The sequence below is a fragment of the Miscanthus floridulus genome, chromosome 5, assembly GCF_019320115.1.
Source record: "Miscanthus floridulus cultivar M001 chromosome 5, ASM1932011v1, whole genome shotgun sequence".
Taxonomy (NCBI): Eukaryota; Viridiplantae; Streptophyta; class Magnoliopsida; order Poales; family Poaceae; genus Miscanthus; species Miscanthus floridulus.
In genome coordinates this window covers 105,409,567-105,422,041 of record NC_089584.1, presented here as the reverse complement: position 1 = coordinate 105,422,041, position 12,475 = coordinate 105,409,567, and the positions used below count along the sequence as shown (strand labels likewise).

The following is a 12,475-nucleotide window of genomic DNA, read 5'->3' as shown; positions in this document are numbered from 1 at the left end:
TGCTCCGGGACGGGAGGCCACCAGGGCGCCGGACCACAGGACACCGGCCGCCAGCCATCCGCAGCAGCAGGAGGCGCATCCGGTGTCGTAGTCTTCCAAGCCCTCGGTCGTCGAGGAGACCGCTTCTGGCCGGTCCCCTGTCTCGCAGTGGCGGTGTGCACAGGAGGATGTCGATGGCGTGCGGATGCATGCGCCGGAGGGGAGCCTCCTAGCAGTGGCGGCGCGGCATCACTGATGCTGGAGCAGGTATTAATCCGCCAATTCATGCCTTAGTTCGGGATTTAGGGTTCCAAGTTTGGGGGAAAAATTGGGGATGATGGCGGCGCGGCGGAGGTAGACATCAAGTCAGAGGCAGGTTTGATTTGTTCTGCATGTTATGGTGCTAACCGTAGTTTTGTGAGAGAGGGTCTATGATCGATTCTAGCAGAATTGGTGCCTTCTGATTGCAGCAGCAGAGTTGTTCCGTTCCGATCAGGAGGGTCTATGATCAAACTAATCTGACAAGAGACAGTAAAGCAAATATACATCAGGAGTAAGTAGCGTATTCTTTCTGAACTCTAATCTATAATATGATTACAGAGTAGTCATTTTTTTCTCCAAACCATAGTTTTATGAAATCTCGATTTGGAATTATTTGCAGACAAAGGCTTCGAATTATTCAAAGACAGAGACTTCGAGGCATCTATGATCTCCAGCCGCACCATACCTCCTTTGTGAGGATCCTACGTTCCATTCCCTCTTTTTTTAATCATTTGATAATTTGGTGTATGATACTTTTTGTGTCCTTTAGAAAACCATACAAATAGTATTGTAATATTTTTTGAACTATTAATCTATTATGTTATTTAGTACTTGTATATATTAAATTATGAGACAAATTTTGAAATGGATTACTGAATTGCTAAATATGTTTTAGCAAATTGCACATGAAATTTTCTAGATCCGCGACTGTTTGGTTGAGATCATGTCAACTAGCCATCTGTTTAGTCACTGTTTTAGGAATTTGTGAAAGCATCTGACATCAGCCGTGTTGAATCATATATTACTCGAGCACTAAAAACTTCAATGACAAATATTGTTTTCCACTTGCATCTCAGGTGGCTAAGTTGCTAGAAGTTCTACCAAATCGATTGACCGCTGATGTGCTGGAGCAACTTCGTCTAAGTAAACAAGCATCGGTATAAAAACTACATTCTGGAATCAATTTCAGCGGCCACTTCTCAAAACTCTATTTTGATTTTATTTATGTATGTACTCATGTGTCAAGGTTGAGCTAGGTTCACGAGCAGGTGACCTCAAACAGATGCTTGTTGATCTCCTGAATGAAATTGCACCCTTGATAGATTGAGTGATAACATGACCTATTATGTCTTGCTATGCATGAGTGTTTTTCGGATTAAACTATGAAAAAAAAATATCGTCATTTGGTTGTTTTCATGTGCATCCCTGAGATAAACCCGTGGCGTAGACACGCCTAAACCCTAAACACTCGCAGGTTCCGGGAGCGGACGATGTTGGTGGCAAGCGGGCGGCCTCGACAGAGGCAGCGCAGCGAAGGAATACACGCCTGAACCCTAAACCCTCGTAGGTTAGCATCTATACTTTCGTCCTTAATTTATTCTATACTAAAACTACATAGATAAGATAGCAATGCGGATGTGGTAGCTGGATAGAGATAGCAACGCAACGTCCTGATATTTGCATCTTTCAGTTTTCTACGGATCCAAATCCAATAAATGAATTCTACTGTGGTTAATTAAAAACAAAAAAGGCCATGCCGTGCTCCCTCATGTGTAAATGACCGTGGACTGTGGGAGGATTTCATCAGAGTCGGACGGCCATGTCGCGTGCCCTCAGTTGAAAATGACTGTTTTTGCTTTGCCATCTTACAAGTTGAACTGGTTTACTGTTCTGTATAGTGTTGATGCAAATTTTTCTTCTGGTTATCTTTCCTGAATTGAAAATGCATGTCATGTGGTCAACATTTATTATGCTCATCTAAATCCCCAATGGCGTACTGCTTGAGGTCAAATGGCTACATTAAGAAACATGGCGTCAGGTAACTTCTTAATTTTTTTGTGAATGTCGCTCCGTACATTAAGAAACAGTGATGCGACAATTGAAGTTGATGTTTTTGTTTTGCATTCAAATTTAGAGTTATATTTTAACCATCTATCTTTCGTGAAGACTTATGTAATATTGATTAGAATATTATGATTGCGGTATCTATTTTAGATAACAGTATAACATACGCTCATACATATGTTATCGTGGTATTATGCGTTCCCGTTGCAACGCACGAGCATTTACCTAGTTATTGAAAATTCTTGTATCCTCTTGCACAGCTCCTCTCCTCACGTCTGCAGACGAACGCCGAGAAGTCCTAGGATGCGTAGAAAACCATATTGGCCCCGTTTGACTTGCTGAATTTTGACTGAAATTGGTTGAAAAATGCTATTCTGACTGAAATATTGTGAGAAAAAAACACTGTTCCGACTGAAAAAAAAAAAGAAGTTGAACAAGCCAGATATAGAGTAAGCCAAACGGGGCCATTACCTGATCGAAGGGTGCGCATGCCTGAAAGCTAACACATTTATCAATATTATATGGGGAATAAAAAAAGAGAGAGCTAAGAGCATCTCCAAGAACCTAATATTTTCTTTCCCAAAATAAGGAGGTTTACAACTCCTAAAAAAATATTGAAAGGAATAAAGAAAAAAATATTGGAATGAATAAAGAAGGCCATCTTTAAGAGTTTCTAATAATCCACTCCTAAAATAGAAGGTCTAAATTATCCTAACCATTTTTATATGTTCTTTCTTTTTTATACATTTGCATCAACGCCCTTCCTCCTTTAGATTAGTCGACAAACACGCACAGGGAGAGAAGATACACACGACTCGAAAACATGTAACTTTACGCGAAACATGATGACTTTTTCCAAGTTCTAAGAGATTAAGAGGATGGATTAGGAGTTGTTGGAGAGGGGTTTTTTCTCATCTTGCTAAAAACTAAGAATTAGAAAGGAATTTAGGGAACTCTTGGAGATGCTCTAATGAGCCAAATGCTGATCTTTGATTCAACAGACCCACTTTATACTTTTTGCCTTTCAAGTACCACTATCGCAAGAGCAAAAGCCTGATGCTGCTAGGTAAAAACTGGATTGATTGGCTGTACAAGTATACCTCGAACCAATGATGTACTAAACCTTTCCTTCCCACGCCTCAATTATGTTTCCTATTTATGCTACTTTTGCTACCACGCTAATCTGTAATCCTATCAAACCATGCTAAAATCTGTTACAGCTACTCCTACCTCTCCCAACTCTGCAACTCGGATTAAGCTGCACCTCGCACCGTTGGCAACTCTGAATTTAATTGCCACAAACTTTGAAGCCACACACGCGCACAACCTTGGTAACAAGTCAGTCCATTTATAGCCGAGACTCAGCAGATGCAAACTCCAATCCTCAGTCCATTTCTAAGATCTTAATGTTGCCGCTGGAGTTTGCAGATAGAAGAGTTGAAGACTGCCCTCTCCAGCTGACGCATGAAATGAACTGTGACTGATCATCAATCTCCTGGCCTGATATAGGGTCTGTCACGCTGAACTTATATGCCAACACTGGCATGGGAAATTCTCTGTGGTAGACAAAAACCTGTGGTACAGTAAGAAGGAAAAAGTGAGTTAAACATTTTATTTGATGCAATTCCTCATAAAACAGGATATGAATAGGCATTGGAGACATATACCAATCTATCAAAAATTAAAGGATACTAAGTTCCTGCACTATTGACAGTTTGACACAGCAAATGCTGCTTCACCTACAACAGGATATTCGTTTGCACCTGCATTCCATCATAATTACATTTCCTTCCTTCTATATAAAGATAGAACTTAGAAAAGTATGAAAGCTACTTGTCTCGCTGTATGGCATATACACATGGCATAGCAAATGAAGACTAGAACATGAGCATCCTGAACTACACTATATCCATCAATAATAAACATCAGCTTCCTTGCAACAAATGCAATGTTTACTCTGCGTACCCTATGATTTTGCATAAAGGTAGGTAAAGTACTGGTCAATCTAACTAGCAGTCAGATGTCCAGACCAGTTTGTGGAAGGTTAGCTATGGAATGCATACCTCATTTGTTTCAGAGCCAGTAGCGATGTAACCATCAGATATGGAAAGGCCAACAAAGTTCTGGTCAAAAGGTTTAACAAATAAGTAAATCGGTCACTCAATGAAAATGTCACTGTCTTTCAGCACAGAAACTCATCAGCATACAAAGGGTATGATGGAATAGCTGAAGGGCAACCTCTGTATACATGAGTTAATTATGAACTCAACTGAGAGACTAAAATATTTCATGAGATCAATCAACTGCTCAAACTACAAACCACTATGTTAATATGCTACAGGGATAAGCTGGTAAGTAAATCTGCAGGAAACACACTAAGTGAAACAATTTAAGGTTGTCAAGCAGTCTAAATATCTAAATAAACAACTGGTGCAATGGAATTTAAAGCACTTCCTTTGCACACTGATCCATCAAAAGAGAAAAATCTTACAAATTGTCTTGTCTCATTGATCCAGAGAAAAGGAAAAGAACATGATGTATCACTAATGTTCGTGACTGTATAACATCACAGATCAATCAGATACAGCTGTAAAAGGCACTGTAGTTGTATATACGATAGCACAGATAATTGTCACAATAGGATACTCCATACATACAGTATTAGTGTTTCATTGCAATAGTACAACTTTCAAAATTAAACTAGCAAAGTATGTCCATCAGATAAAACTAGACACTCACTTGTAGAGCAATAGTATGAAAAGAGAACAAGTATGTGTGAAAGTTTTATCAAACCTTTGTGTTTGTATGCCCCGTAAATGTTTGAATTGGACTGTCAATTATCCTTCCTCGACTCATCGACAGGTCCCAAAGCTTCAATGAGTTGTCAGTAGACGCAGATACTATTGTTGATGCATCCAGATACTTAACATAGCTTACAGTCTTTGTGTGCCCAACTAGTGTACAATAAGGAGCTCGTATGTTACGAAGATCATAGCAGTAAATTTTGTGGTCTGCTGAGCCAATGGCAATGGAGCGAGCAGTATCAGGTTGAAATTGCACAGAACACACGTTTGCCCTTGTCCTAATAGTGCCAATACTCCCAGCCTGCACAGTTCATAAAAATGTGTTATAACAATGGAGAGAAGCAATTCTACATTCACAGACAAGTTCGATAACCACGCTATCGTTAGTTCAAAAGCTGACATACAGTACGTGCAAGAATAAAATTGCCTGATTCATATCCCACAGCTTCACACATCCATCATCACTCCCACTGACCAATTTTGTTGGGTCCACAATTGAGAAGTCCACCGACCACACACGTCGCTCATGCTCCCTCATCTCAACAAAAACTTGACTCCTGGTAACATCCCAAACCTGAAAATACAGGGATATTATGATAATTGCATCAAACACAAATTTAATTATAAAAAAGCATGCCACAGAGCTTACCTGTACTATACCCTCAAAATCACTAGATGCTATATGGCTCTTCATATAACTGTTCCAGCAAATACAGCTCAGTTTTGATCTATTAGACATCTCTACCACAGGATAGTGAATATCATGGTGTTCATTTACAATCATATTATACTCAAACACTTTTATCTTCTTATTTACACCAGCAGTTGCAAAAAACTCTCTATCCCGGTCAAACCCTAAGGAGCATACTAAGTTTGATGAGTTCAGCAAATCACAATGCTTCAGTTCTGCCCGAACTTTCAACTTACTGAATGACAAGTACTTGCACAACCCCTCAAGAAAAGAGTTCACCCAGCCTCTTTGCCTTCTACCATATTGCCTTTCCAAAGAAAAATCATCTATTGAACTTCCCTCGGTCCCAATAGCTGAACCAGTAGCCCTCTTAACAACTTGATGACTACTTATTTGGTTGCCAACTTGCTTCGCCAACTCGGACCTTGTTAGAAAATAAGCTGTTTCAAGTTTTTTGAAGTTCTTCATCAACCTGGAGCTTTTTGACAGAACACTTTCCTGGATTAACTCAGAGGATGGCACTGTTCTTGAACATTCTTCCAAACTACGATTATTTTCCTCCATGTCAACACCTTGCAGCTCAGGTCTGAATCGCTTCCTGGATCCGCAATCACTCTGATCTTCAACAGTTCCAGAGCACACCTCTTTATCGAAATCGGATGAGAAGTTCACACAGTGGCCAAGTGCAGATTGCTGGTGGAGTACCTCATTGATGTCAGAAGAGAGGAAAGCAACAGTGTCCTGCAAACTGTCTGCTATATCCTGCTTTCTTTTCTGCAACTGCTGAAGAAAATCCAGCAATAATTCTTGTTCTTCTATCTCTTCGCGTAACCTAAGTGCCGCTTCACGCTCTTCCAGGCTATTCCTTGACTGATTAAGGAACTCACTCTGCAACACTTCACTGTCAAACAAAAAGAAACAAAAAATAAGAATGGGGAGGTCAATGTGGCACCACCTCATTGGATAACACAAAGATAATATGCAGATACATATCTTTATTTAATTTTCTTAAATAATTACGTCAAGGGCAAGCATATGACCAACTAGCAATTGAGGTAGCGAGAAGGCAATGAAGAAAAAAATGTTAACCTCAACTAAAATCCACCATGGTCTATTGTCCAAACAGAAGTCTCTAGCCAAAGATAAAGATCCACTGAGGAACTCCTAAAACAAAAAGCAGTGTGCTGGCACTTCCATCAGTTGCAATACAGCCACATTTTTCTATTGAAGATTTGAAATAAACATGAACTATGAATAGTATCAAAACCGAAACAGTATAGGACAAATGACATGTCTGACTTTCACAAATTGGCAGAATTGTCCTGCAAGTGCATGGTATGATGGTTAGTTATAATTTTTTGATTGTTTGCTGCATTTTTTTCCACATAAAATTAAGGCTAGAACAAGAGTGACAAATCTAGAATATGTGGAGCAATGTTAATTGTTAATAAATTCTATTGTTTCAAATTGCTGATAATAATTCTAGTGTCTAGTACTGCCTCATGAAGATTGACTTTGTCTTCGCAAGAAGAAAGGACAAACGAGCATGCTTGGGTTGCAAGGTGATACCAGGGGAGTGTGTTGTTTCTCAACATAAGCTTTTGATGGTAGACTTTCGTTTTCAGGTGCATGCCCATAGGGATAAACAAGCTAAGATTGAAAGAACAAGTGGTGGAAATTGAAAGGAGAGAGGTCAGAGGTATTCAGAGAAAGGGTTCTCAAAGAGGGCTCTTGGAAGAAAGAAGAAGACATAAACAACATGTGGGAGAAGATGGCAACCAACATTCGGAAGGTGGCCTCAGAGGTGTGTGGAGTAACCAAAGGAAGTGGAGGCGAGGCTAAAGATACTTGGTGGTGGAACGAGGAAGTCCAAAGGGCTATTAAGGAGAAGAAAGAATGTTATAGACACTTGTACCATGACAGGAGTGTGGACAACATAGAGAAGCACAAGGTGGCAAAGAAGACTGCAAAGCGAGCTGTAAGTGTGGCAAAGGGTAGAGCGTACGAGGATCTTTACCAACATTTGAGTACGAAGGAAGGAGAGAAGGACATTTATAGGATGGCTAGGGTTCGTGAGAGAAAGACAAAGGACTTCAACCAAGTTAAGTGCATTAAGGATGAAATGGAGCATCTCTTGGTGAAAGAGGATGAGATCCGACATCGATGGCGAGAGTATTTTGACAAATTGTTCAATGGTGAGAATACGGACACAACCTTTCAGTTGGATGACTCTTTTGATGACACCAATAGATGTTTTGTGCGGAGAATCCAAGAATCTGAGGTCAGAGATGCGTTGAAAAGGATGAAAGGAGGTAAGACAATGGGACCGGATGGTATCCCAATCGAGGTGTGGAGATGCCTCAGGGACATAGCTATAGTATGGCTAACCAAGTTGTTCAACCATATTTTTCGATCGAACAAGATGCCTGACGAGTAGAGGAGAAGTATATTGGTACCGATCTACATGAATAAAGGGGATATTCAAAGTTGTACTAATTACCAGGAAATTAAGTTGATGAGTCATACTATGAAACTATGGGAGAGAGTTATCGAGCATCGCTTGAGAGCAATAACGCGGGTCTCTATGAACTAATTTGATTTCATGGCAGGAAGGTCAACCATGGAAGCCATTTTCTTAATAAGACAAGTTATGTAGCGGTATAGGGAGAAGAAGAAGAACCTACATATGATTTTTATTGACTTGGAGAAGGCTTATGATAAAATACCAAGGAATGTTACGTGGTGGGCTTTGAACAAACATAAAGTCCCAACGAATTACGTCGGGCTCATTAAGGACATGTACAACAATGTTGTGACTAGTGTTCGAACAAGTGATGGAGACACGGATGACTTCCCGATTAGGATAGTACTACATCAGAGGTCACCTTTGAACCCTTATCTGTTTGCCTTAGTGATGGATGAGGTCACAAGGGACATACAATGGGACATCCCTTGGTGTATGCTTTTCGCGGACGATGTAGTGCTAGTTGATGAAAGTCGGACAGGAGTGAATCAGAAACTGGAGTTATGGCGGAAGACTTTGGAATCCAAAGGTTTTAGACTCAGTAGAACTAAAACTGAGTATATAAGATGTGACTTCGGCACTACTACTCGGGAGGAGAAAGATATTAGTTTGGAAGGTCAAGTAGTGCCTAGGAAGGATACCTTTCGATATTTAGGATCAATACTACAGAGAGACGGGGATATTGATGAAGATGTTAGCCATAGAATCAAAGCAGAGTGGATGAAGTGGCGCCAAGCGTCTGATGTCCTATGTGACAAAAGGGTACCACAGAAGCTAAAAGACAAGTTTTATAGGACGACGATTAGACCTGCTATGTTGTATGGTGTAGAATGTTGGCCTACGAAAAGACGACATGTTCAACAGATAAGTGTCGCGGACATGCGTATGTTGCGTTGGATTTGCGATCATACAAGAAGGGATCGAGTTCAGAACGATGATATACGTGATAGATTAAGGGTAGCACCAATTGAAGAAAAGCTTGTACAACACCGGTTGAAATGTTTTGGACATGTCCAACGAAGACCTCCAGAGGTACCGGTGCATAGTGAAATCCTAAGCCAAGATAGTAACGTGAAGAGAGACAGAGGAAGACCAAAGTTGACTTGGGTAGAGGCAATAAAAGGAGACTTGAAATGATGGAATATACCCAAAAACTTAGCCTTAGATAGGAGTGCTTGGAAAACAGCTATTCACGTGTTTGAACCTTTGCTTTTGTTGGGTTTCAACTCTAGCCTACCCCAATTTGTTTGGGACTTAAAGGCTTTGTTGTTGTTGTTGTTGTAGTAGTACTGCCTCATGAATATTGGTTTTCCTCTCTTGCTGCAAGATTTAGCCAATTTTCCAGGCAAGCTTGATCTTCAAACAACTCCATGCTCATGTTTATCAAACCCACGTTCTTTGTCTTACAAAGTGTACAACCACAGCACATATACTAATAAACAAATGCAGGGTCTGTTCGGCTGGTATTAAAGCCGGCCGATAAACCGGCTGAAGCTGATTTGTTGTGAGAGAAAAATACTGTAAGATCATAAAGGACTTCATGCTACCTAATGTGAAACAAGAAACCGCTCATGCAACCTTTCTCCTGGGGTAACACACTCAAGCATAGTACACGACACGCGACGCACCTCATCTTCGGTCTGGTTTCTGGCACAGGGTGCATTAGCAACTGGCAGAAGGATGCTTCCTTGGGCCACTTGAGTAGCAACTGTGGTGGCAACACCCGGTGCCGCAGATTCGCCATTGCCCGCATCTTGTCTTCCATGGTTTCGAATGTATAGAACAGCTGCAGTCCGCGAAGCAAACACAAGCGATGTCAAGACGTGCCGCAAAACAGAAGTATATTGATGTGAAGCAAACGCACCTCGAACAAGAGCACGCCCAGTCTGTAGACGTCAGAGGCGAAGGTAGCGGCGCTGTCGTCCGCCTCCTCGGGGCTGGTGTACCAGTTGAGCTCCATAGCCAGCACGCTCTTGAGCGGGAACGACTTTCCCGCGCGCTCCTCACCGCGGCCGGCGCCGTCGCGTCGCCGCGGAGGCGAGGCGTCCGGGTCGGCGTCCTCGGAGGCGTCAGAGCCCGAGCACGAACCCGAGGCGTCGGAGCCGGAGGCAGACTCGATGAAGGCGATACGCGCGAAGGGCGGCGACACGACGAAGCACGACGGTCGCGCGCTGCCCACGGCCACCCCCTGCGCGTGCGCGACGGCCACCGCCTCCGCCACCTGCCTGAACACGTGCACGCACTCCGCCGCCTCCACCGCCCGGCCCGGCCGGTCCAGCCACTCCCGCAGGCTCACCTCGCCCCCGTCCTCCCCTCGTCTCCCTTCCCCCGCCGCATCGCCCTCCGCCTCCGCCTCCGCCTCCCCCCAACGCCGCCCGCCGCCAGCAGCGCCACGGAACGGCTCCATACCACACACTCCACCCCCTCCACTCTACCCCATGACCGGGATCACCTCATATTCGCCGCGCCCCGCACCTCCACGCACCGCTCCGCCAGACCCATCTTCTAAAGCAGAAAGGACAGCTCCAAGCTCCGAACGGCCTCGATGCAGCGAAGGGGATAAGGATCTGAACCAGCAGCAAGCAGTCACCTGAGCCCGCCGAAGAAACGCGAGGTGGGAGGAGCAGTGACCAGGTGAGAGGAGTGGAGCAGAGGCGGGCAGCGAGCCACACAAAGCCGCTTTATAAAATCGGGGCTCTCTCGTCTACTACCGCTTTCCGTCGCCTCGGTAGCCGCCTCCCAGCCGCACAACGCCCGCGACCCTTACCCACGAACACCTCGCCCTCGCCCCAGTTCGGAGCGGCAGCCAGCGGCACAGCGACCAGACCAGTCCATCTCCCTCGCCCCCGAAGTCCCGAACTGCTACAGGACCAGTAGACACCAAACCTGACCGCGGAGATGAAACGGCGACGACGCTGTCTTGACTTGACGCCCACAGAACATCCCCACCACTGGCTGCCGCGCCGCGGAGGTGGAAGAAAACGGAGCCGGCGAAGCCCAGGAACAACAACAACTCGAGCGCCGTACGCGCCCCTACTCCTCGAGCTCTCCCCCGGTCTACTGATACTTCCCCGGCGATTCGCAAAGAGATTTGCCTCGAGCACGAGATCAAGATCAGAAACTATCATTTAAAATTCCCGAAAAAGCAGCCGCTTGTGACGTGGCGCTACTAATAATGGAAACCGCGGGGACCACGCAAAAGACGGAAGCCGTCAAGCCACGCGGCCGGTACTGTTGCTGTCTCATGACAGCCGGGCCAGGCGAGCCCGGAGTGGCCCAGCGACCGGTGACTGCCGCCTGCCACGGCTCGCGTGACAAACCGCCTGCCACGAAGTGGATCAAAAGGGCGCTTGTTTTCCAAAAGCGCGCACCTGGGCTTGATGATAATTAAAAGCGCCACGTATCCGTACCGGGCCCACCCGTCGGCCTGCAACCGGAGCATCATCGCATGGGCCGCCCGACCGGGGACTGAAGAGCGGACCCCGTCGCTGTCCGGGGGTCCGCCTTATATATTCCGCCGAGGAGCCCAACCGTCAGACTCAGAGGGTAGGCACCTGGGCGTTGGGCGAGGGCCGGGTGCGGCGGACGTGGCGCAACGACGGCCGCACGCCCGTGGTGGGTTGGGACTGGACTCGAGGCGCCCCAGCACGGGCCACGTCGCCGCGCCACCGGCTTCGCGCAGCCGGAACCGCCAAAGGTGTTCGGGGTTAGACTAGTTTAATCGCGATCCGGGATCTGGGGCCGAGAGCGGTGTCCGGGAGTGGTAATACATTTGTTTAGCGGGAGCACGTTTTGTTTCCCTTTTGATCCGTTTTCAGCTGGAGTGGGCGGCACGAGTTTCTGTGCACTCGCACTCGCACTCGCACTCGCACGCCGGGGCGGGCGGACCTCTTGTTCGGGACAGGCCGGGCCGGACTCCCACGACCCATGTGAACCGCACGGGGTGACGGTGCCACCGGCCGCACAAGTCAAAGTCTTCAACAGACAAGAAAAGGAACGGATGCGACACTGTGCACTGTGCATTTCTATTTTATATACGGCGCGCGTAAGACTATCTCCGAGAGCAGAAACCTAAAGTAAAGACACGTTCTAGGACAGGTCATACACAGTAAAAGAGCCCCTCACCCAATACTTTTCTTCTCCCACGGCGACCGCAAAAGCAGAGTACCCAAAACTGTCGCACCGCTCCAGCCGCTCCCCGCCGCGGACCCCACCGTGGACCCGCCTTGCCCTGCCGGCCATGCCCCGCTCCCACCGCGGACCCGTCCCAGCCCCCCTGTAACAGAACCGACCAATTATACGAAATTAAGTAAGAAAATCATCCGCCAGAGCAGACGATTTAGCAAACTTAAGCCCGTATAACCCGGTAGT

At 45.4% G+C, this 12,475-nt stretch overlaps 1 protein-coding gene across 3 annotated transcripts; it reads right to left on the bottom strand.

Moving 5' to 3' along the window:
* Window positions 1–3,073: 3,073 nt before the first annotated feature.
* Window positions 3,074–12,176, bottom strand: LOC136450399 (protein SPA1-RELATED 3-like). Of its 3 annotated transcripts, XM_066450806.1 has the most exons (7): window positions 9,969–12,176; window positions 9,733–9,890; window positions 5,539–6,481; window positions 5,317–5,463; window positions 4,879–5,190; window positions 4,149–4,208; window positions 3,074–3,658 (listed from the first exon to the last, which is right to left on the bottom strand). In XM_066450806.1, exons 1-7 carry the CDS (start codon window positions 10,509–10,511, stop codon window positions 3,470–3,472), a joined length of 2,352 nt encoding a protein of 783 aa, XP_066306903.1. In that variant the 5' UTR covers window positions 10,512–12,176; the 3' UTR covers window positions 3,074–3,469. The 3 variants fall into 3 exon arrangements, with proteins under 3 accessions (XP_066306903.1, XP_066306904.1, XP_066306906.1); XM_066450807.1 differs by lacking the exon at window positions 4,149–4,208; XM_066450809.1 differs by lacking the exons at window positions 3,074–3,658; window positions 4,149–4,208 and having other exon boundaries at window positions 4,897–5,190; window positions 5,294–5,463.
* Between the last annotated feature and the right edge of the window lie 299 nt (window positions 12,177–12,475).

Excerpts from the sequence above, each read along its gene's own strand:
- LOC136450399 (XM_066450806.1), bottom strand. The coding sequence starts at position 10,511 with ATGGAGCCGTTCCGTGGCGCTGCTGGCGGCGGGCGGCGTTGGGGGGAG. Across the intron at positions 9,891-9,968 it reads TGGGCGTGCTCTTGTTCGAG|CTGTTCTATACATTCGAAAC; the intron begins GTGCGTTTGCTT and ends CGCGGACTGCAG. Across the intron at positions 4,209-4,878 it reads CGGGGCATACAAACACAAAG|AACTTTGTTGGCCTTTCCAT; the intron begins GTTTGATAAAAC and ends CCTTTTGACCAG.